The sequence below is a fragment of the Hemicordylus capensis genome, chromosome 8 (genome assembly GCF_027244095.1).
Source record: "Hemicordylus capensis ecotype Gifberg chromosome 8, rHemCap1.1.pri, whole genome shotgun sequence".
NCBI lineage: Eukaryota > Metazoa > Chordata > Lepidosauria > Squamata > Cordylidae > Hemicordylus > Hemicordylus capensis.
Genome location: NC_069664.1, coordinates 14,099,534 through 14,125,064, shown reverse-complemented (window position 1 = coordinate 14,125,064; position 25,531 = coordinate 14,099,534). Strand labels below are relative to the sequence as shown.

The window sequence follows — 25,531 nt, the reverse complement described above, 5'->3', positions numbered from 1 at the left end:
CATTTTTAAATTATTGATCTGACTTGAGTGTTAAATTTGAAAACAGTTAAAAACTGATTATATTCAGAATGCAAAATTCAGTATCTGTAGGTAATGAAGTGCAATGTTTTGCACAAGTAAATAAACAAACTCTTCATATATATCACACACACACACACACACACACACAAAAAAACACACACACCAGTGTTCTTGTTGACGTGCCTTAGAGATGCGTGTGTGTGTTTTCTCTGCTCTCATACATATAGTGGGTTGGACTTCAAAGGTGGGGTGCACATGCAGTGCAGAGAGAATACTAAAATGCACAAGATATGGCGGAGTGTTATAGGCCAGGTTCAGATGTAACACAGAACCACAATTTCAATTTTAAACTGTAAATTACACCACCAATATTCATCAGACACCTACCAGTTCTAGGGGATGGGAGCCCCTACCTACTGCCCGGCTGCCAAGGCCTGTCCCAGCAAGCTCCACAACCAGACTGGGCAAAGTGTCTCCACGTTAGCAGTGGCCACGACTGGCCACAATCTCTAAAGAAGTAGGCCGAGCACGATCATGCATTTCCAAAGAGCTCCACTCACCCATGGAATGGAAAGCACATTTAAATCCCTTTAAATGCCATGCCAGTGCCTCTTCTGACAGCCAAGGGGCGCACATGCACACACACCCACTCAAGATCTTTGCCCCAACATAGTCCCACACAAGGACTATTTTGAGAGGAGGGGCTGGGTGCCACTACTCTTTTACTTGAAATAGGGAAGAGAACATGATGACTCTCTAGAAGGAGATCTGCAGATGAGGGAGGGCAAAGGATCCTGGGGGCAGGGTCTGTCTCAGCATGACCTAGGATGCCCTGGCGAGGGATTGGTTAGAGTCCGGACCGGACTTGAACCTGACCGGGCCAGTTCAGTCCGGCACCCCCTTGAACCCCTCTCCGGTTCAGTCTGGGGGGTGGGGTGGGGGTTCATGGACCTTTTATTTATTTTTAATGGGAATATTTATTTATTTATTTATTTTGATTTATATACCACCCTTCCAGAATGGGTCAGGGTGGTTTACAGTTAAAAGAAACCACTAAAACAGTAAAGAGCTAAAACAAATTAAAAACAATATAACTAACTATTTAATAATAATAATAATCTTTATTATGGTCGTTGACCAGCACAAGTTGTAAAACAGTAATACTATACAGTAAATGCAATATAAGGAAAGTGTTGCAGTATTACGGAGATTAAAATTGATGTAGCATTAAGACTGAGGGGGAGGGAATCTAAAAATACAAAATTTTAAAACATGATATAAAACACAAACAGAATAGATAAAATGCATGTAAGCTAAAAAGGACTCAGCCAAACACTTTGTTTCAGTCAAAAAGCAGTATAAAATCAGAACAAATTTAAAAGAGGGGATAATCAGCATTCTATGGGGTCCTGCTCAGCACAGAGTCACTGAAAATGCTAGTAAAATACTAGTGAGATAGAATAAAATAAAAGGGCAGCTTATTCCTGCTTATTGAACAATTACAACTCCAAACACAGCTCAGCTCCCAATCTGGGAGGAGATATACAATTCAGGGGCTCTATAAAGTGTTAGCATTGAATTAGCTACTTTAAAGCTGGCAATACCTATCCCCACATGCCCAGCTACAACTAGCCGAGATATGAGTACAAATTGCTCTGGCATTGTGTCGTTTATTTGTCCATTTTTAGGCTCTTCCGAAAGCGAAGGGCTGCACTGCAAAATTTGGCTACCTGTCTAGTGGAAGAGGAATTACTTCCTTCCAGGAGCCTGGCAGTCATCTGAGGTAGATCGAGACCTGGGAATTTGACTGTCAGAGGGTGAATGAAATCCCGGCGCAGGTCTCTGTAGAGCAGGCATTCCAATAGTACATGGGTAACTGTTTCAACTTGACCCTCGCCGCATGGGCAAAGCCTCTCCCCATAGGGGATCCCTCTGTATCGTCCCTCTAAAAGGGCTGAAGGCAAGGCATTACATCTTGCCAAGGTGAAAGCTTTTCTAAGAGGGGGCACCTCCAGGGCAGTAAGATAGGGTGCTGGGGCCAAGCAATACCTAACTGATTCTTGGCACTGAAAATCAGGTACCCTTGCCATGTCTGTCTGTCTCTCAATATCCTCAATTCTCTGTTTGATGGACTTCCTAGCTGTCTCCAAACTTTGCGTGAGCAGGGCGGACTGATCGAGGCCCAAAGAAGTCATCTTTTGGTTCAGTGAACGCTTCCAAGTCGACTGGTATGAGTCCGCTAAGACTAGGCGGCTCAGCCCTATCTCTGAGGAATGGACTCTCAGCCAATAAAACAGTGCCATTTGCCAACATCTGGCCTCAACTCTAACGAGGCCCGCCTCCAGTCTGAGCCTCACATTGGAGGTGCATTTAGGGGTTTGAAATAATGCTCTCAGAAATTTGGACTGCACCACTTCTAAGGGGAACAGATCTGTATAGGGACCCAGTTGGGCACCGTATAATAACTGTGCCAGTGGTTTCGCCTGAAAAAGTGTTATGGCAGCGGGGATAAGATGCCCACCCCTGGATCTATAGAACTGCAGAATAGCTCGGGCGCTGTTTTGAGCGGCCTGGGCCACGTGCAAGGCATGGGCTCGTCTTGAACCAGATGAGTGAACAGCTACCCCCAAATATACAAAGTTTTGGACCTGCTCTATCCTTTGTCCATCAATTTTCCAGACCCGTCTCTTGGGTCTCCTAGCAAAGGAGAGCACCTTTGTTTTCTGGTAGTTGATACTCAGCCGTTCAGTCTTACAGTAGACTGCCAGTGCCCCTAAGGCCCTCCTAAGCCCAACTGCGGTTCTAGCCAAAATGGCCGCATCATCTGCATACAGTAGCACTGAGATACTTCTTCCAGCTAGCTTCGGAGGATGGAATTCACAACTATCTAGCTGGGTCACCATATCATTGATGTATAAATTAAACAGCAGGGGCACCAGCACGCATCCTTGCCGGACCCCCTTTCCAATTGGAATAGCTCTAGTTAATCCTCCTTGCGGGTTGTACCTAATCCTCATGCTTGGTGATGCGTGTAAAGCTCTAATTAGGGCTAAGAGTCGCCGATCAATAGAGGAAACTCTCAGTTTATCCCAGAGCCTGTCCCGAGGGATTGAATCAAAAGCGAACCTAAGATCGACAAAGGCAACATGCAAGGACTGAGCGTATTTCTGTGCTAGATGATGCAGAACAAAACAGTGGTCTACAGTAGACCTCCCTTCTCTAAACCCCGCTTGCTCATCTGCGAGAATGTTGTCCTGAGCCATCCAGTCCCTCAGCTTCCCATAGAGATGTTTAGCATAAAGCTTACTAACTGTACTCAGAAGACTAATCGGCCGATAGTTGCCTGGGTCGCTTCTGCACCCCTTCTTGTAGATTGGTACAATGATGGCCAGACCCCAGTCTTTCGGTATACACCCTGAGCTATCAATAGCAGTAAACAACGATGCAAGCACCGGCGCCCACCAGTCTATATTAGACAAGAACAGCTCTGGCTGGGCCAAGTCCGCGCCAGGGGCCTTGCCAGGCTTCAATTGATGTATTAAGTCAGAGACTTCTGCTATAGAAACGGGCGGCCAGTCTGGTAGTGGCTCCTCATTGAAAATGAAGGGGCCTGAAAGGGTCCCTTCCTCCCAGAACAATTTTCGAAAATGCCTCTCCCAGAGCTCTGGATGTATGTGAGCATCAGGCGTTAGATGTCTTCCGAGGGGAATCCCTGCCACAGCTCGCCAGAAAAGGGACTGCTGTCTTGATTGAATTGAGTGCAATAACAGATCCCAGGAAGATTTCATATAGATTCGCTTTTTCTGTTTAATCAGCTGTTTATATTGCTTTTTCTGGAGCAATAGTTCTTGGGCTGATGTTGCAATAGGATCTAGCTTATAGGATTGGTATCTTTCTAAAAGATGGTGTCTGCACTCCACACACTCTTGGTCAAACCATGGTTTAGAAGGTCTCCATTGAACTTTGGGGGATTCGCGCTGTTTATAAATGAGATGTTTCTGCAGTTCCAAGGTAATGGAGTTATAAACTTGTATAGTTTGAACCGGGTCCAAGGGATCAAGCATATCTTGGCTCAACTTCTGTAAATGTTGCGACTGAAGAAGAGTGGAGATTGTCTGAGCCAAAGACTGAGACCATCTGGTACGACAGCAGTTTTCCTTTATCTTCATAGCAGGGACTGACTCCAGCTGTTTGAGGCCCGGCAGGTTTTGCAGGAGCAGAGTAACTGGATGGTGATCACTTTCCACTTGTGGGACCACCTCCAGACTAGGGGAGTACTGGGCCAGGCACCTCGAGATAATAAAATAGTCAATGGCACTCGCTCTCCTCCCTGCCCAGAATGTCAACTCTGCCGGATGGTCATTATCTACTGAGCCGTTTAAAACGAATAAGTCTAAGCCATAGGTCATTTGAGCCAAACAATATCCGCTCAGATTTGAGACGTTATCCTTAGAGAGGCGCGGGTACGGGAGCACGTACTCTTCCCAAATAGGGGGACTTCTCTTATATCGTGCATAAAGAAATTCATCACTGGGGCCCATTCTTGCGTTAAAGTCACCTCCCAAAATTATACTTGCATTGGGAGATTCCTCTGTAAGGGCAAGGATGTACCCTTCCAACTTTCCCCAAGTGTCCTTAATTTCCTGGGCCCTACCTTTCGGTGGGAGATATACATTGACTATCAGCACTACAGTCTGATTATGAGCAACTTCCACAGTCAGTGCTATGTTATCCAAAGAAGAAACCCATTTTGCTGAGGCCCATAGCTTGGTTGAAATAAAAGTCCCGAGTCCTCCGCTGGGTCTGCCCTTTTTCTTGCTCTTGGCAGCCGGTAAAGAAAATATGTAAAAGCCGTTAAGTACCGGGTCAGAGAGTGCCCAGGTTTCTTGCATCAATATGATGTCAAAACTGTCCAGAAAACTCAAACATGAAGGGTCCTTGGATCTAGCTTCCCAGCCCCCTACGTTCCAGGATACCAGAACAAGCCCGTGCTGGTCAGCCTCCCTTCATTGAGTGGATGGGGCCTCTTTGCCCCTGGAAATGACCTGGGTCAATGTTTCTTGGCCTGTTTCTAGGGAGGGGATCTCTTGCTTTTCCTGCGGGACCGTTGGATTGAAATCTATATGAGGAGCTGGGGTTTGTATTGGAACAATAAGGGTATTTGTGTTCATTGTAGCAACCCACCCACCCCCAATTTAGGATGCTGAGTAAGCTTGGGTGAAGAGATGGGTTTTCAGGTGTTTTTTGAAAATTGCCAGAGATGGGGAGGATCGTATCTCAGCAGGGAGCGCATTCCACAATCTCGGGGCAGTGACCAAGAAGGCCCGCCTCTGTGTAGCCACCAAACAAGTGGGCGGTAACTGGAGATGGATCTCCTCAGATGACCTTAATGGGCGGTGAGGCTTGTAATGAAGAAGACGCTCTCTTAGATACCCAGGGCCTAAGCTGTTGAGGGCTTTGTAATAACTAGCACTTTGTATTTTGTCCGGAAACCTATTGGCAGCCAGTGTAACTCCATCATTAAAGGAGTAACATGGCCTCTCCGAGATGACCCAGAGACCAACCTGGCTGCCGCATTCTGAACCAACTGAAGTTTCCAGACTACATACAAAGGCAGCCTCACGTAGAGTGCACTACAAAAGTCCAGTCTGGAGGTTACCAACAGATGTACCAAAGTTTTGAGGTCGTTGATCTTGAGAAACGGGCGCAGCTGGTGTATCAGCCGAAGCTGATAGAAAGCACCCCTGGCCACCGCCTCAACCTGAGAAACCAGGGAGAGGTGTGAATCCAGAAGTACTCCCAGACTGCGAACTTGTTCCTTTTGGGGAAGTGTGACCCCATCTAGAACAGGGAGATCAAAATCGTCTCTGGAGTTCTGACCCCGCACAATAAGTACCTCCGTCTTATCTGGATTCAGCTTCAGTTTATTCTCCCTCATCCAGCCATTACTGCTTCCAGGCAGGCATTTAGAGAGGATATGCCAGCTCCTGAAGAAGTTGGCATGGAGAAGTAGATCTGGGTGTCATCAGCGTACTGGTAATACCCAGCTCCAAATCCCCTGATGATCTCTCCCAGCAGTTTCATGTAGATGTTAAAAAGCATTGGAGAAAGTACGGAGCCTTGAGGGACACCATACTTAAGCTCAGATCTCGAAGAGCAATAGTCTCCAATCGACACCATCTGGAATCTATCTGAGAGGTAGGAGCGGAACCACTGTAAAACAGTGCCTCCCACCCCCAACACTCTCAGACGTTCCAGAAGGATACTGTGGTCAATAGTATTGAAAGCCGCCGAGAGAACCGAAAGGACCAACAGAGTCACACTTCCTCTGTCAATTGCCAATTGAAGATCATCCATCAGGCCAACCAAGGCAGTCTCCACCCTGTAGCCTGCCTGAAAACCAGTTTGAAATGGGTCTAGATAATCAGTTTCCTCCAAGACCGCCTGGAGCTGAGAGGCCACCACCCTCTCAATTACCTTGCCCAGCCACGGGAGGTTGGAAACAGGCCTATAATTTTTAAAAAACTACACATATTTTTAAAATCCAAAGACTGTCTTAACCAATAGGTATCTAAAGGATTCTGGCTCCTCAAACCAAATGCTCAACATGCACAGTTCAGGTTGGCATTGCTTGTTTACGCTGCACAAGAGGAATGGACCATCCCTCGTCTTCCACTTGTCCTCAGTTTTCCGGAAGCTTCCGGAAGATCTGTGTAGTCTGGAGACTCTCAAAAGAGGAGTCGTTCTAGTCAAAGCACTGGTCCCACTTTTCATGGAGTTTCCTAATCTGTCCCATATGGAGCTTTATTTATTTATTTTTATTACATTTTATATCCTGCTCTTCCTCGAAGAAGCCCATAGCGGTGTACTACATACAACAACTCTGTGAAGTAGGTTAGGCTGAGAGAGAAGTGACTGGCCCAGAGTCACCCAGCTAGTGACTAGGCAGGCCTGTTTCCCACATTGCTGACCCCTCACATAGCTTAAACTGCTGACTGAGAGACTTGCAGAATGGATTGTTTTCTCTGATCCCCTGAGCCCATTTTCGACAGAAATGCTACCTTAAGTATGATTTGCTGCTAATCCCTTTTTTCCCTTCACCACAAGACAAAGCCACCATTACATGGCTCATGGCAGCAAGCGCAATACATCTAAAAATAGATTGTCCCAAAGTCCTGCAGATAACAGCTGTGCTGGACCATGTTTGGGCAGATAAAGAAGAGTTATTGGCGAACGCAAACATGACTTGTGGCCTAAATAGCAATTCTCATTCACATCTGATATTACGTAGGCAAATCACAGCTCCAGTCGGTCTGTATTCTTGCTGTGTGAAAGAGGACTTTCCTGTGAAGTCCAAAGTAAGAGATGTTAAAGTCAGTTTAAACATTACAGCATCAAATATCACCCCTAATTAAAAGGTGAGATGTGAAATCACCAGCAACGGTCAATAAAGTGGAACAGCATACATTTGTGAATGCAGATTTTTGTATGCATCACACAAAAACAACCATATCTATCCCCAACAGGGAGATTCTGCCTCTTACTCAATGGAAATTGATTGTTGCAATTTTCTGGAGATGTCTGGGTGAGTGAATAAGACACTTCCATCTAGGACACTGGGGATCTCAGCAGATGTGGAGGGATTACAGTATTTCCTAACAAAGTACCTCCTGGCTTCTCCATTCGACTTGACCTGCATATGCAGCAGAATGCAGTAGCAGCATTCTGTGATGGTAGAGAGGGCTGCACTTCAGGGTGCAGACAGGGGTGCCATTATAGAATATTTCCTCCACATTAAAAATAAATAAATAAATCCTGGAAGTTCAAAACACATAAGGTTCTAACAGGAGGAAGATTTTATCCCAGTATTCTCCCTGCAAATATATTTCCTATTTATTTGATTATCTCACCCGCCGCCTTTATGCACAGGAACATTCAAATGTTGATCCACTTGCAGTCTAAGATGCTACAATCAATCCTACCAGCTTGGGATTCTATACTACATTCTATTGCATGTGTAAACAGACAAGGACCCAGTTGGCTTCTTCCATTGTTTCCATGGCAACCAACTTGGCCGACACTTCTGGGTGTCTTCTGCATGCCTACAGTAGCAGAAGCCAAATATTGATGTCATACTACTGGCAAAAATGGGGTGAAATGCTATCCACCCCACTCCTCGGGACATTTTATTTCATTTTACAAAATTTACATATTGCTTTCCCACCATTGAGTGATCAACTTGAAGGCACTCAGTCAATCAGTGTCAACTCTTAGCGACCACATAGATAGATTATCTCCAGGATGATCCGTCTTCAGCTTGGCCTTTCAGGTCTCTCAGTGGTGCATCTATTGCTGTCGTAATCAAGTCCATCCATCTTGCTACTGGTTGTCCTTTTCTTCTCTTTCCTTCCACTTTCCCCAGTATTATGGACTTCTCAAGGGAGCTGGGTCTTCCCGTAATGTGTCCAAAGTATGATAGTTTGAGCCTGGTCCTTTGTGCCTTGAGTGGAAATTCTGGATTGATTTGTTCATATGATCATTCCCACCATAATAGTTCCCAAAACAATTCACAACAATAACATCAGACTTATAGGTGGCTGATAGCACAGTGACAGAACTAGAATACTAGGTGCCATCTGCTATCATGTGACCCCTGGTTATTATGATTATGAATATTTAGATGCCTCTTTTCAACCAGAAAAAAGGTCACACAACAGTTTATATAGCCAAAAAAGAAAAAAGAAAAGAAAAAAGAGCTGGTTCACTGTGCCTAAGGGTCTCATAATCTAAGATGCAACAGCCACCTGAGGGATACTATGCTGGATTGAAAAGGGTGGGCTTCTCGGAGCCAGGGTCCAGCACCACTACATGGCATTTCCTGGCCCTCTCCTGGGAGCTAAACTCCTGAGGTCTGAGCAGCTGCAGAGAAAGAAAGGCGGGTTTAGGCAGGGCTTCTCCCACTGGGGCAGGCAAATTAGCTGGCCAAAATCCCCTTTCCATGTGTCAGCAGCCCAGGAGTCCTTTCCCATCCACTACTGGTCAGGAAAGGAAGAACACATTGATCATTGCAAGTGAGGGAGAGGGAGAGACAATGCCAGCTTCCCCTATCACCACAGGACTTTGAGGGGTGAAGCAGGGCCTGCCAAAATTCTCCCCTCCATGCCATTTGAAATGGCAGAGGTGCCCTGATCTGTACTGCAGCATAGGAGGACATACAGGGAGAGATGAAAGTTGCCTCTCAGGGACACTTGGAGGCACCACCAGGACGCCTGGGAAAGGTGAAGGGCCAGAGCGGGAAGGGGTGTGGGGTGTTTGAGGTTGTCTTTTTCGGTCTTGGGGTTGTCGGATGGTGTTTATGTTGGAGATGGACTTCCAGTCCATCGACCTTTTGCACCAACTATCCTAATGACCCCTAGGGGTATTGGGAGTAGAGATAGTGAGTATGGCTCTCCCTAACTGTTCTACCTGCCCCTACTCTATGACCCCTGATACAACTCTACAGGTATTTCCTGTGCCCTTCCTTTCCTCTTAGAGGGCAGATGGAAAGATCTCTCCATCTCCCTACCTATTCATTATGTAGTTCTATAGATTAGGATATGGATGCGAAAGCTGGACTTTGGAGACGCAAGATAGAAAAGGCATTGATGCTTTTGAACTTTGGTGCTGGAGAAGACTTTTGAGGATACCATGGACAGCCCGGAAAACAAACCAATGGATCATAAATGAAATCAATCCAGAATTTTCACTCAAGGCACAAATGACCAGGCTCAAACTATCATACTTTGGACACGTGATGCAAAGACCCAGATCCCTTGAGAAGTCCATAATGCTGGGAAAAGTGGAAGGAAAGAGAAGAAGAGGTCAACCAGCAGCAAGGTGGATGGATTCGATTACAACAGCAATAGATGCACCACTGAGAGACCTTAAAGGCCAAGTTGAAGGCTGATCACCCTGGAGAGAATCTATCTATGTGGTCGCTAAGAGTCGACATCAACTTGGCAGCACTTAATCAATCAATCCTAAATGTTCTTCACCAATAAATACTTAGTATTTATTCTACAAGAATCTCCATGTGTTGTCTCTAAATAGCTGCAACAACTAAACTCTGCAAACTACCCTGTAACTGGAGTGGGTGCCTTCCTTAGTGCTCTGCTGCTTACTGCTGGGAGCAAAAATTACAGCCCCCAACAGTTTGATCTTCTCTTGGTGCCCTCACACTTGGTTGGGCTGTGTGACCTGTGTGCTTGATGGGATAACCAGGGTGAGGGACTGATGTCTTCTCCAATGAGTTGCCTCTAACCTCAGAAGCATTTTCCACTGAGGGGATTTCTCCTTTTTCTTCAGTTTCCGACGTATTGGAGAAGGGTGAGAGGAGGCAAGAAGTCCCAAAGCTGCAGTATTGGTTTGGCACCTTCACTTGGAGCCTTTGTCTTCACTGGGGGAACAAACTTGCTCGAGGTCTCTCCGAAGGCACTTCATTCAAAGCCTTGAAGATCAGCAGGTGACAAGAGGCCATCTCCTTTGCTTTCACCCAAGCTCCAACAAGCTAGTTCAAGAAAACTCAGATGCTCATTGCAACTCACTCATTTTCAAAAAAACCTTTTCTTTATTTCAAATCATTAATACAACACAAATGCATAATGTAAGTGAATTAATTATATTATGCTAACTTGGCAAAGAGGCATCTTTTAATGTGGTGATTCTCTTTTATTTAGCAGGGGGAGAGTAACTGGCCCTATCCAAACCAAGCACAGTACCTCCAGTGACTGTTGCTGGTGTTATGTTTGTGTTATGTTGCTGGTGTTATGCTTATGTTTCTTTTTAGATTGTGAGCCCTTTGGGGACAGGGATCCATCTTATTTATTATTTCTCTGTGTTCTCTTTATTATTTCCCTGAGCCATTTTTGGAAGGGCGGTATAGAAATCAAAATAAAATAAAACAAAGCAACCAAACACTCATGCAAGTCTCCTCCCACACGGTTCATATCTGGAATAATATATTACATAATATATGCTAATCCATGCAAACCAGTGGAGAAGAGGAAGGAGAACTAGGAATACTGTAGACCAACATCCATCTCTGGTCCAACCCTGGTCTGAGTGGCAGCCAGTGGTCTGCTCCCTCTCTTCCCACTATGCCATCATATTTCATCATCACATACTGCCAACAACCTGAAAGGTTACCATAGGAACAGCAGTAAAACATTTTGCATCATCGGCACCCAAGGCTCCATTCCTTAACAGAAGTTAAGGGGAGTGGTCACAGATCACTGTCGTGGCTTTTAGCATTTTTGCTTGATCAGAGTCGATCAGCGTTTTGGCTCCAGCAGACCCTTTCATCATGGCAGGTAGGAACTCTCAGCCAGTAAAACAGCGCCATTTGCCAACATCTGGCCTCAGCTTTGATGAGGCCCGCCTCCAATCTGAGCCTCGCATTCGAGGTGCACTTGGGTGTCTGAAATATTGCTCTTAAGAACTTAGACTGCACCACTTCTAAGGGGGACAGATCTGGGTAAGGACCCAATTGGGCACCATACAATAACTGTGTCAATGATTTCGCTTGAAAAAGTTTTAAGGCTGCTGGGATAAAAAACCCTCCCCTGGTTCTATAGAACCGCAAAATAGCTCGGGCGCTGTTTTGGGCAGCCTGGGCCACATGAGAGGCATGGGCTCGTCTTGATCCCGATGAGTGAACAGCTACCCTCCAAGTATACACAATTTTGGACCTGCTCTATCCTTTGTCCATCGATTTTCCATACCCGTCTCTTGGGTCTCCTAGCAAAGGAGAGCACCTTTGTTTTCTGGTAGTTAATACTCAGCCGTTCTCTCTTACAATAAACAGCCAATGCCCCCAAGGCCCTCCTTAGAGCAACTGGGGTTCTGGCCAGAATGGCCGCATCGTCCGCATACAGCAACACTGAGATACTTCTTCCAGCTAGCTTGGGAGGATGGAAATCGCAGCTATCTAGATGGGTCACCATATCATTAACTAAAAGGTTAAACAGCAAGGGCGCCAGCACACATCCGAGTTAGACCACTATGCTGGTCTTTGACCGTAATAAAGTTGATTGATTGATTGAGTCAGACCATTGGTCCATCTAGCTTAGTATCGTCTCACAGACTGGCAGTGACTTCTCCTAGGCTGCAGGCAGGATTCTCCCTCAGCCCTATCTGGAGATGCCAGGGAAGAAACCTGGGACCTTCTACATGCAAGCATGCAGGTACAGGTGCAGCCCCATCCCCTACAGGGAATATCTTACAGTGCTCACACATGTAGTCTCCCATTCAAATGCAAACCAGGTCAAGCTCTGCTTAGCAAAGGGGACAAGTCATGCTTGCTACCACAAGACCAGCTCTCCTCCCTGCGATGAACCAACTAATATAATTATGGTAACAAGAGAATATTCATGGAGACCTCTAGGAGCAGCAAATAGTCTCAAGGTCCATCTGGCCTCTTAGAAGGAGCTTGTCTGGCAGGAAGGTTTATGTTGTAAAGCCTCATAGAAAAACCTGACATGGAATGTTGGTGTTGCAGCCAACATTTAACTGGGGTGGGGTGTGTGTGTGTGTGTGCGTGTGTTCGAGTGTGTATGTTTGTCGTTAGGCAAATGTTCACCAGCTCTCTCTTTTTAAGTTCTGGTTGTTTTTCCTTCATTGTTTTCCCTTCATAATGCAAAGGACAGGGGTACTTGATACAATAAATGACAGATTCAGAATTGCATGTGGCTACCGCTGCAAACTAGGCAAAGAGGCACCTTTCTAACATGGTGATTCTCTTTATTGAGCAGGGAGAGAGTAACTGGCCCTATCCATCCCCAGCACAGGACCTCCAGTGACTGTTGCTGGTGTCTGTCTTATGTGTCTTTTTAGATTGGGAGCCCTTTGGGGACAGGGATCCATCTTATTTATTTATTATTTCTCTGTGTAAACTGCTTTGGAACCTTTTGTTGAAAAGCGTTATATAAATGTTGCTGTTGTATAATGGAACCAAGTATAAGCCTTCTGGTGGGGTTGGTCAATTTCTTGAGTTTGTGGGTCAAGTGCCCCTGGGGAGGAACAGAATCAAAAATGTAAACGGATTAGTGTTTCACCAGAAGAGAAGGCTCATGTTTGACAAGCCAGTTGGACAAATTTCTAATCCGACTGAAGACAATATTAGGCTTCCAGGGTGGCAACCAGGACATGGGGTGGGTGGGTGCAGAACTGGTTCTGTTTGATCCGCATTCTAGTCGAACCAGGGCAGTTTGTCCGCTTCAAACTCAAACCAACCCATCCCCCAAAAGGGGGGTGCCAGTTCGAGGATGAACTGAACAGAGTCTAGTTCAATTCGAACCAGTACGATGGCTCGAACGGCCAGGCAGCCACCATTTTCTCCGCTCTGTTCACAGTTTTTCCTCAGTTGCTCATTGGTTTTCTGCCACTGCTTTCGGTTGGCTAGCAATCTCCTAAATCCTGGCTGGCTTGTGGTCTCTCAAATCTTTGTGTTGTCAGGGCAACTCTGCCCCAGTGGCTAGCGGGGAGGGACAAGAGAGGGGAAGCAAAGAGGAGGGAATTTCAGAGTGTCTTTAAAGCCAGGCAGTGCCTGCCTGGCTTTACTCTGCCTCTGGCTTCCAGAAGAAGAGAGTGCCTTCCTTGCTGCATTGGTGCTGCACCAGCCTTGCTCTGTTGCTGCTGGTGCTCTAGACCCCTGGAGACATTCCCTTGCCCGCAGAGCTCTTCCCTGCCTGCAGAGCAGAGGTGTGCAGAAATGGTTTGCTTCAAACTGGGTTCGACTCGAACTGGCCCAGTTCAACCAGTTTGAGTTTCAGCTGGACTAGCCCAGTCTGAATTGAACCGGTTCAGTCCAGCTGGAAGGTTCGAACGTGGCAGCTGCCATTTTGTGGGGCGTATTTACAAGAATCCTGCCCTTGCTCTTGCTTTTCTGCCACTGTCTTCTGATTGGCTAGTGATCTCCTTTCTCCTGGTTGGCGTGTTGTCATTCAAAATCAGAGAGTACTCAGGGAACTCTGCCCCCATTGGCTGATGGGGAGCGAGGGATGAGGGAGCAAAAAGGAGGGAATTTCAAAATGTATTTAAAGCCAGGCAGTGCCTGCCTGCCTTTCCTCTTCCTCTGGCTTCCGAGGAAGAGCTCTGGCTGTGTTGCTGGCTTTGTTGCCCGGCTGCTGCTGTCACTGTGCCTTACTTGCTGCTTTTGCTGTGGACCCTGCTTTCTGCTCTGGTGGAGCTGCTGCCACCCCCACCCCCCGACCCCTGCTGCTTCTGTGGACCCCTCTGGATTACCTTGCCGTGTCCCTTTTTTCTTTGGATTATCCTACCCTAGTGGGATTGCCTTGCTGTGCCTGCTTTTTTTTTTTAATTACCCTAATTGAATTACCTTCCTTGCTGTGGACTGCCTAGTCAGGTCGGATTGGTGAGACACACACACACACCTCATTTTGTAATTTTAAGCTGATCACTTGGATAGTTTGGTTCTTTTAGGTTTAGAGTTTGGAAAGTGTTGACCTTTTTGTTTTTGTGTAGTTTTAGGTTGGGAGTTTTAACTGGTTTTTAAAATGCTTTCGGGGTTTGGTCTAATTTCAGTGCTTTTGGTGTCATTTTAGGTTCCGTCTTGGTTGATCTTTTGTGCTTTGGGTGTTTAGTTGGTTTCTTTTAAATAGGGCCTAGTTGAAGGGAAAGGATGTCCAGGAGGGTGTCTGGCAGGGCTAGGAGCAGAGAGGAGGGAGGTAAGGATGATGCTGGTTTCGGGTGAGGGTGGTGAGAGGGGCCGACTCCCCAAGTCACCAAAGTCCGCCTAGGCCGTTGCAAGCAGGCTCACGTTTCTAGTGACTCCTGCAACTGCCGTGCAACCACCTATGGTAGCTGAGATGGAAGTAGCACACTCCTACCAGGGAGGTGGTGAACCAGAAAACAGGTCTTTTACATTGCCTTTATAAACCTCATGGTGATATAATGGAATGGAAGGCTACATAGTACTCTAACAGAAGCAAAGAGTAGTGCATGCAGCTAAATTAAGTGGAAGGATGCAAAATTTGGTCTCTGCAGGTGATATTGGGAAGGATGATATTCAGAATTCCTTCTGCACAATGCAAAAGCAATTATAGAAACCATTCCCCAAGTCGATCCCAGTGTAAAAAGTAGCTTACCTTATTCAGCTAATTTCAGTGGCAGGATTTTTAATGCAAAAATTGTAGGCAACCTGTAAGTATGATGTTTAGAATAGTTTCTTAATTCCCCCGCCCCCAAGCATATTCTGGTGTAAAAAATTGTGCATTCATCATCTACTGTGCTTTCAGTGGCAAGATTGTGTATGCAGAATTTGGTATCTGAAGGTCCGTGGGAAGTATGACTTTATTTTACACAAACCAACCCACCCACCCCTTCTACAAAATATATAATAGATTCACTGTTTCATTAGAATCAGCACAAAAGAGAGGATTGCATTGCCAACAGTAACAATAAATTTCATTTTCACTAATCATGGACATTTGATGATTGGGGGGCTGGGGGGGACTATGAAAATTTAAGTCCAGAATTAAGACTATCTCCTTTGGGATCAAGCCCCACAAAGCTGGGAAATTAGACCCTAAGGCCAATGCCTTAACAGGCATGCCACACGATCAATAAGGAAGTTGTGCAATGTCACCAATTGTGTCCCATAACCGTTGGCGGGAGGGGGGCAGGGGGAGGTTTATTGCCTTTCATCATCCTTATCCTGTTTTATGGGGCCAGCTAGTAAAGGCTAAATGAGAGCACCTTCCCAAGTGTGTCCTGATTTCAGTGTGAACCGTTTTCTGATGCCCCCTGGGGCTATTTGGTTTAGAAAAAAATACGACTGCGGGGAGACGCGATAGAGGTCTATAAAATCATGCATGGTGTGGAGAAAGTGGATAGAGAGAAATTCTTCTCCCTCTCACATAACACTAGAACCAGGAGTCGTCCCATGAAACTGCCAGGAAATTTAGGACCAGCAAACGGAGGTACTTTTTCATATAATGCACAATCAACTTGTGGAATTCTCTGCCCCAAGATGTGGTGACAGCCAACAAACTGGATGGCTTGAAGAGGGGCTTGGATAACTTTATGGAGGTTTAGAGGCCACCTCCAGCCTCAAAGGCAGGATACCTCTGAGTACCAGTTGCAGAGGAGTAACAGCAGGAGAGAGGGCATGCCCTCAACTCCTACCTGTGGCTTCCAGCGGCATCTGGTGGGTGGTGATTCTCTTTATTTAGCAGGGGGAGAGTAACTGGCCCTATCCACTCCCAGGACAGTACCTCCAGTGACTGCTGGTGGTGTCTATCTTAAGTTTCCTTTTAGATTGTGAGCCCCTTTGGGGACAGGGAGCCATCCTATTGTTTTATTTATTTATTATTCCTCTGTGTAAACCGCCCTGAGCCATTTTTGGAAGGGTGGTATAGAAATCAACCAACCAACCAATCAATCAAAAGTCCGAAGGTGCTGTAAGCTTGTTTATTTAAGCCCAACACAGAACTGCCAAAGCCTTCTTCAGGGGCAAACAAGGACACAAAACAACACAGAAATTTTAAAAATGATTTAAGAGGAGAGTTGGTCTTGTGGTAGCAAGCATGACTTGTCCCCTTAGCTAAGCAGGGTCCGCCCTGGTTGCATATGAATGGGAGACTAGAAGTGTGAGCACTGCAAGATATTCCCCTTATGGGATGGGGCTGCTCTGGGAAGAGCAGAAGGTTCCAAGTTCCCTCCCTGGCAACATCTCCAAGATAGGGCTGAAAGAGATTCCTGCCTGCAATTTGGGGGTAGCCGCTGCCAGTCTGTATAGACAGTACTGAGCTAGATGGACCTAAGGTCTGACTCATTATATGGCAGATTCCTACGTTCCTATAATATACAATCAATAAACTCTTAAACAAAACAACCTGTTATGAAAACTATAATCATTGTACACTTACATATTATCCCATGTAATCCTGTCACAAAAACACTTCTCCAAAGACAGGTAACACTCTAAAAAATAATAATTTAAAATAGAAGCTCAGTTTTGCAAAAGCAGTACTTGAGCAAAGCTAACACTGAAACCCAATGTGCAAATACTTACATCTTAGACACTTAAATCTTTGAGTAGCCAAAGCTAATGGAGCACATTTACTGCTATCTCTCTGTTGTGAGCTTATCACATTTCTCCATTCAACAGCAAATTTATACCCTTAGATAATGACCCAGCTGTGCTACATTGCCTAACCAACATGCTACTGTTGGAGAGGAGAGCTGGTCTTGTGGCAACAAGCATGACTTGTCCCCTTAGCTAAGCAGGGTCCGCCCTGGTTGCATATGAATGGGAGACTAGAAGTGTGAGCACTGCAAGATATTCCCCTTATGGGATGGGGCTGCTCAGGGAAGAGCAGAAGGTTCCAAGTTCCCTCCCTGGCTTCTCCAAGATAGGGCTGAGAAAGATTCCTGCCTGCAACCTTGGAAAAGCCAGTGCCAGTCCGTGAAGACAATACTAAGCAAGATAGACCAATGTTCAGACTCAGTATATGGCAGCTTCCTATGTTACTTAAGGAGAATAATCCTCATCCTTCACCCCAAGATCTAACTCCTCATTTAAACCAGCTGGAGGTTTTACAGACAGGGCTCCCCACACACCCCGAATCCAATCCTGATTGGAGTGTGCCAGTGACAGTCCACATATTTGCTGGATTTAATCCAACCTCCCTGCGGGCTATCAGGGACCAGGACAGACAGGGCTTAGATTCTCCCCAAATGGAGGCTGCAAATTCTGGCTTTGCCCGAGTTATGTGTGTGTGGGGGTGTGTGTGGTAAAAAACCCTCTATGTTCAGCAGCTTTTGGAAAAAAACCTCTGGTGCTTCTGCTTTCTCCAAAGGTGTCGATGGAGGTGCTGATGGCTCTGTGAGTGATCCATCTAATCCCTCGAATTAAAATGCCTCCAATCTGCTGCGAAGCAGGTTTGCTCTTCAGATACCCTGAGGCATGTGTGAAAAGCTCCGAGGAGGCTTTACACACAGGGCTTCTGCCCCAATCTCCTTCAGAAGAGAGTGTGTGCATTCACACACCAGCCAAACCTACCTCGAAGTCCCTTAAGGATTTTTGGACCCACTCCACATGACTCTCTGGCTGGATGTGTGCCGGGGCCCCTGGGGATGGTTTTTCCCTGGGTCAAAGGATCCAAGACTAGCTAGTTGTGGGCAGCCAAAGCAGACTGACTTCCTCCCTCATCGTGTAAAACACCCCGAGATGTGACTTTTGGGTGCATATAGAGATGTGAAATAAATTTTAAAAATAACATCTCTTTTCTTTTCTTTTCTTTTCTTCTTTTCAGGAGAAGAGGAGGGGAGGAAAGTGGGGAGGAAGGCAATTACATCGGACAGCCGGGAGGTGGTCCGGAAGCTGCTGCTGCCACCCCTGGTCAGGTCCACCCTTTCCCTTGGTGACCCAGCCCCTGTGGCTGGGCCACCAACGGAAAGGGTGAGGTCCGCCAAAAAAAGGCGGACTAAAACCCACCTGGCCAGGGACGCACCCAGCACCCAGGTGAGGCCCCCACGGGAGGGCAGCCCACCAGCCCTCCCACGGAGGATCGAGGCTCGGCGGGGGCCCAAGGTACCAGGTGGGGGCGTGCCTTCTGGGGGGAAACCCCTTCCCCACAAGGAGGAGGGGAGCCCCCCCAGAAGGAGGCCGGAGGTGGCAGCGGCGGTTAAAATCCTCCAACCTATCCCCAGGAGGAACCTGGAGCTTGGGGAGCCTGGGCGGGACTTCATCCCTCTGGGGCAGGACCGTCTTTCTGGCTTGTCCAGGGAGTCGGTTCCTCCCCAGACTTCTTTAAAAAACCATCCCAGGATGAACGCCCTGACCCCGATGGGCCGGCCTCTGCTGAAGCCGTTACCGTCATCCTGGCAACCGCCAGAGGCTCAGCAGAGGCCCGACCCGTCGCCAGCGCTATCTATCCAAGCGCTGAGGCTCCCCAAGGCAGAGCCAGCCCCTTCCTCCTCGGGGATTCCGCCGCTCCCCTCCGGCTCTGTGGCCCTTCAATCGCCACCACGCCCCCGCCCGAAGGCACGCCCTTGGGGAGAGAGACTGTCACCTATTCCTCCCCAAGGGCCGTGCCTCGTGGTCAGAGGCCTCCGCCCGCTGCGCGATCCTCCGGTGGGGACCCTCTGGGTGCGTGGCAGCAGCGGTGGACGGACCCCACCAAACACCCCCTCCCGGCTGCTGCGGCCCCTCCCCTAAATCTCCCCAACTCTCTCCTGCCATGGTGAAGAGGGCCCCCCCGCCCCGCCCCGCCCCGCCCGCCCGCCCGCCCGCCTATGTTTGCAGGTAAGTACAATAGTGTTTTATCCTTCTTTTTTTAATGGTGGGCGGGGGGGGGGGACACTATTTGAACTTCTCCCTTCTCCTCTCCCTCCTGCAGGTTCCTCATACTTTTCTCTTTCCCAGCTCCTTTCCTCTTCTCACTCTTCACTCCTCCTCTTTTTGACTCCCTTTCAGTGCTGCCTGCTTTGGAATCTTCTTTCTCTTTCTCTCGTCAGCCTTTCATATCCAGCGCCTGTTGTTGCAAACAGAGAAGAGAATGGTGCCTCCTGTTCTGTATGGCACTTTTCTCCTTGAGACCTGCTGGGCTCTTCTGGGCTTCTTCTGGGCTCTGCTGTCGTTTCCAGAGCATGTCTGCAGGGGAGGACATTGCGGGTTATGGGGTGGGGCGTCATTCTCTTGCTGTTAGCCACCCTTTGGGCTGTGGTTCCCAGGAAATGGAGCCCGCTGTGGCCCAGGGAGAGGTGACAGGCTCCCGACACTGGGAGAAGGAATCCTGCCCTCCCCTTCCATGATCCACAAAGGGTCTTGGATCCTGAGCTGTGCTCCTTCATGTACATTCTGGGAATCCCGTCCAGATGTAGAGCATGCAGGAGAGGACTGAGTTGGTCTTGTGGTAGCAAGCATGACTTGTCCCCATCGCTATGCAGGGTCTGCCAGGGTTGCTTATGAATGAGAGACTTGATATGTGTGAGCACTGCAAGAGATTCCCCTTTGGGGATGGAGCTGCTCTGGGAAGAGCATCTAGGTTCCAAGTTCTGGGCACCCAGATGTTGTTGGACTGCAAAGCCCATCACCCCCACCCACCATTTTTTTTGGCACTCACATGATTCTAGGCTTGATATAACAAATTCTGTTTGTGTGGCCTCGACAGAGTATTTCCTTTGTGTTGCCTCTTGAATGAATTTTTGTGTCTTCTATCTGTCTGTCCCTCACTCCCACCCCCTCTGGTCCCTGCCACCCTTCCCGATGTCATTTCAGAACACCTATGTGGACCCACCACCGAGCCACCTGGGGGTCGGGGTTGTGCACCACTGCCTGCCGGGGAAGGGTGATGAAATCTGGTCCTCCCCAACGCAGAGTGGCCTTTTGTACAGAAGACTCCCGTCAGCAGCATCCATCCCCCAGCCACAGCCAAGCTCTTCCCCTGTCCTGCCAGGTTCTCTTCTTTGTGCCCACCACCAGGTATGCCTAGATTCAGCCCCACTGTGACCAGTTCTCACCCACTGATCTGCCACTGCCCCTTAGCTGCTGGGCTCTGCCTTTTGAATCCAAGAGTCTTACCCCCAGGAAGGCTGGCAAGCTTGGCAGGAGAGGAGTATCACATCCCCTGCATTGGGCAGGCCTGCTATAGAGTCACGTGTGGCATCCGTGCTTGTAACAGCCTGTGTTTGTCTGTGTGTAGGGTGCGCTTTCACCTATGGGGCCTACGCCATGCCTGACTGCTGGGTGAACGGCCCTGCTACTCAAATACCAAGCCGCTCTTATTTCAAATGATCAAGTTTGCTTACAAGTCTGCAATATCCTCAACCCAGCTACCCTTCTGCCTTCCTCCAATGCTCCTTTATCTCACAGTTGCGAGGAGGTAATGGATTAACAGTACTCTAGCCGTCCCGATCTCCGAGACGTGCCACTTTCACATCCGGAGGTTGAATTTTTTGTAGATGGCAGCAGTTATATGGATCAAGGAAAAAGAAAGGCAGGATATGCTGTGGTTATGTTGGATGAAGTAGTTGAAGCCCAACCATTAACCCCTGGAACAAGTGCTCAACTTGCTGAACTTATAGCCTTAACAAGGGCTCTTGAGCTTGCGAAGGGATGGCGGGCTAATATTTTCACTGATTCAAAATATGGATTTAACGTACTCCACGCTCATGGGGCTCTATGGAAGGAACGGGGGTTCCTAACCGCTGCGGGAGACCCTGTTAAATATGGTCCCCAGATTCACCGCCTCCTGCAGGCTGTTCATTTGCCAACTGCAGTATCTGTGATCCACTGCAAAGGGCACCAAGCGGGCAATTCCAAGGAGGCAGAGGGTAATCGAAAGGCTGATATTATGGCTAAGCAAGCGGCTAAACTTCCGATCACCTCACTGGCCCCCTTAATACCAGCGATACCTGCCCCAATAGACATTCCTGCACCCACCTATTCCAAGGAGGATCTCATTCAGATCCAGAACCACCCTTTGGAGTGGAAATTACAGGACGGGTGGTGGACAGAGCCAACTGGCATCCGCTTCCCGCCCTACCAATTGCTAGGTGCCTTGTGTCACTATTTACACCACTCAACTCATCTGGGTGCTACTAAACTTACTGCTCTCCTAAAACGTGTCTTATATCACCCCAAGTTGTCTTCCGTAGCCACCAATATCAGTCAGGCTTGTTCACTCTGTGCTCATAACAATCCTAAAAGGGGCCTGAAGCCCCCCCCCCCCGACACCTTAGAAGAGGTGGGCACCCGGGAGATGCCTGGCAGATTGACTTTTCAGAGCTCCCACGCTCTAATGGCTATCGATACCTGTTAGTACTGGCAGACACCTTTTCCGGCTGGCTTGAATGTTTCCCCTGCCGCACTTCCAAAAGTCGGGAGGTCATGAAACACCTTTTAAATGACATTATCCCCCGGTTTTCCTTGCCTCGCCACCTCGATTCGGATCAGGGACCACACTTTGTAGCAGAAGTGGTTCAAAAGGTGGCAAAAGCTCTGGGAATCCAGTGGCATTTACACACCCCATGGCACCCCCAAAGTTCAGCTCTTGTGGAATCCAGTAATAACATTTTAAAAACTCATTTGCGCAAACTGTGCCAAGAACTTCAGCTTAAATGGCCAGAGGCGCTTCCCATCGCCCTCTTTCGTTCAAGAATTACTCCACGGGGCCGCACGGGGCTTAGTCCATTCGAAGTTATGTATGGTCGGGTCTGCCCTATATTGACAGCCAAGAATGACTGTGACTTAGCTCAGATGGGGGAGGAGAATGTATATAAACATGTACAAGGTATTGCTGCATCTATAATCTCTCTTTCTAGATATCTGAAAGACATAGAGCCAGAACCATTGAAGGGCCCAGTTCATAAGATTGTCCCAGGAGACCTAGTCTTGATCGAAAAGTGGAAAAAGGAACCCCTTGAAAATCGATGGGACGGTCCATTCTTGGGCTTACTCACAACTGACACTGCAATTAAAGTCCAAGGCAATAAAACCTGGATACACCATACGTGGGTAAAACTGGCACCCGAAGAAGCGCAAGAGAAGTGGACAATCAAGCAAGGACCAGGACTGAAATTGACCATTCGGAAAACTCCACCGGATAGTGAACAATTTCCCTGGGATTTGGAGGAAGAAGGAACACTTGAAGGAGCTCTGGTGCTAACCAAAGACACTAATAACTCATTTCCTTCACAGGAAACCTGAAAACCACAGTCGGACATAGAACTAGAATGCTAAAAATTAATGTTTGTTTAATGTTATTTACATAGAGATGAAGGTCCTTTCCATAATAGGGATAATTTTCATTTTTAGGACTTATTTAGTGGAGGGAGTAAAACATCCACATGTAAAAATTTTGCAGGCTATCGTTAACGTGACAACATTGAAAAATTGTTGGATCTGTACACACGCAGATATATATTCAGAAGAAAAAATTGCCCTAGTAAGTGGACCAGTGCCATTAGAATGGTGGATACGGAAGCCCAAAATGGGATGGGCTCCGGTTTGGGTTTCAGACACGGATTTGGCTTGGAGACCTACCAGAGTAGAAAAAGGGAAACGTATATGGACATTTTCAAGGCATTGGGAAAGAAATTGGCTTTCTAAGGGTATACCTGAATTTTTTGTAGAAACTATGATGCCACATCCCATATGTATAGAAAATGAGAATGGAACGGGAAAATACTTAGGGGCTATCCCCTACCCACTCTGTGCCCACACTCTAGAATTCTCTACAGAGGACGGAGAATGGTGGCCAATGGATAACCAATACAGGACTGAGTGTGATGGCACTAACCTAAATGTGGAGAATTATTTTTCTATCCAAGGGAAAAATGCACCGGTGGTTTACTTAAATTTTACCCAAGGGGGATGGCTTAATGAGTCACAGAGTATCTGGAATTATACACTTTATTACCATGAACGGTTAAGCATATTGATAAATAAAACAAGTACAGATTACAAAACGTGTAAGAATACTTCATATAGGTGGAACCAGCCCTTATATTATGTATGGCGAAGTATCGCTGGTGCTTTTCAGAGAGACAGTGAGCAAACAAATGGCTGGTTTACACAATCTAAGGAATACGATTTAGCCTTACAATGCAGCCAGCTGTTAAACCCTCAGGACCGACAAGCGGGATCCACAAGTAACAAAAGAGGGTCGGGGAACTTTCTCACCTTAATAATAAATGACCCCGGAGTATATTGGGTATGTGGACGAGCTGTATACAAAGCCTTACCCCCTGGATGGAGTGGACGGTGCGCACCATCATATATAACCCCCCAAATCAATGTGTACACTCACCTAAATGCATCAAAAGTAGTTAATCTGGGGAGTTTCATTCATCGAATAAAAAGGGAAGAGAGAGGAACGATTTACAACCCAATAGTTGAAAGAAATACAGGTTTCCAAAGAGCTTGGAGGGTTATAATCCCGGCTCTGGGGGTAGCAGAGTTGGAAAGAGCGATTATAAATATTTCAAGGGAAATGGAGACAGGATTTAATGCTACACTTACAACTCTTCTAGACTTACAAGAAGAAGTTAGCTCCTTGTCATCCATGGTTATACAAAATCGGAAGGCATTGGACATTTTGGCAGCACAACAAGGGGGAGCCTGTGCTTTAATTGGAGAGAAATGCTGCTATTACGTGAATAAAGAAAAACAAATAGTAGAGAAGGCTCAGGATTTGAAAGATACCTTAACGGTAGTCCATAGTATTTCTCAACAGGACCCTTCGGAAATTTGGGACTGGTTAACAAATTGGATGCCAGATTGGGAACGGTGGGTCAAGAAATTAATGTTGTTCCTCTTGCCTATAATTTGTATTTTAATCGTCATTTGTTGCTGTATACAATGGATCCCACACTGTGTAACCCGGGCAATGACATGTGTAAAGAGGGAAACTATGCCCCGGGTAAGATATCATCGCACCAGAAGGGGCTAAGGAATTAGCTTCCACAAAAGAAAAGGGTGGAATTGATATACTCAGAAAACCAATTTCATACTGAGAGGCTTAAAACACACTATATGATAAGAACTTAATTAAAGGTTATCTCTGGAATTTCCTCTCTAGCCCCAACTGTTATCTCTGAGACTTCCTCTGTAGCTCAACCGTTATCATCGGAATCTCCTCAGCAATTTCTATTGTTATTATTTACCTACAAGTGAGATAATGTAATCATTATGTAATTACTTGCCTACGTGATCTGTAAAGTATAAAAGTCTGTTGTAAATGATGCTCGGGGTTCTGGAATTTAGGCAATAGCTGGCCAGAACCTTTGCTTCTGCAGAGCAAATAACAAAGCCTTTTAAACTTCTCCGCTGGTGATGTTCTTTGGCTCGCTGACCCAGTAAAAGAACCATTTGGATGGTATAGCAAAATGGCTCCCTGTCTCCAAAGGGCTTACAATCTGAAAAGAAGAGAAGAAAGAAACATAAGATAGACACCAGCAACAGCTCCTGGAGGGATGCTGTGCCGGGCATGGATTGGGCCATTTACTCCCCACCTGCTAAATAAAGAGAATCACCACTTTTAAAAGATGGCTCTTTGCTAGTTAGCAAAGATGTGTTTATAATGCACTTCACTTCTCCTCAAACTTCCCATGTTGAATGTCCCATCCTGAGAAACATTCCTTTAGTGGTGGAAAGGGGTGGGAGGAGCTCTTGAAATACTCCAGACATTGCAAAGGAAATGTGCTGTCGATACAGTGAGGTCTGCATGGCAATCTGTGTAATTTGGAGATTTGCAACCTAAGCCTATGCTTAGGAAGTTCACTGAACTCAGTGGATCTTGGTTACGAGTAAACACACACAGGCCTGAGCTGTTAGATCAGGGGTCTCAAACAGTGTTCCCTGTAACAGGGATTCCTAGAAGACCAGAGGAGAGCTGGTCTTGCGGTACCAAGCATGACTTGTCCCCTTAGCTAAGCAGGGTCCACCCTGGTTGCATATGAATGGGAGACTAGGAGTGTGAGCACTGTAAGAGATTCCCTTTAGGGG

At 46.9% G+C, this 25,531-nt stretch overlaps 1 protein-coding gene across 6 annotated transcripts in view; it reads left to right on the top strand.

The window, feature by feature from the left end:
- LOC128333568 (endogenous retroviral envelope protein HEMO-like) overlaps window positions 1-24,840 on the top strand; it is a 41,237-nt gene extending 16,397 nt beyond the window's left edge. The window contains exons 1-4 of one of the 6 annotated variants that reach the window (XM_053269132.1): window positions 14,090-14,422; window positions 18,336-19,327; window positions 20,303-20,506; window positions 22,348-24,840. In XM_053269132.1, the coding sequence (XP_053125107.1) occupies window positions 22,800-24,476 (1,677 nt within the window). In that variant the 5' untranslated portion in view covers window positions 14,090-14,422; window positions 18,336-19,327; window positions 20,303-20,506; window positions 22,348-22,799 and the 3' untranslated portion in view covers window positions 24,477-24,840. Of the gene's footprint in view, window positions 1-11,272; window positions 11,370-14,089; window positions 19,328-20,302; window positions 20,507-22,347 lie in introns of those variants that run through there. The other 5 variants (XM_053269129.1, XM_053269133.1, XM_053269130.1 and 2 more) reach the window with 5 other exon arrangements.
- The last annotated feature ends 691 nt before the right edge of the window (window positions 24,841-25,531 follow it).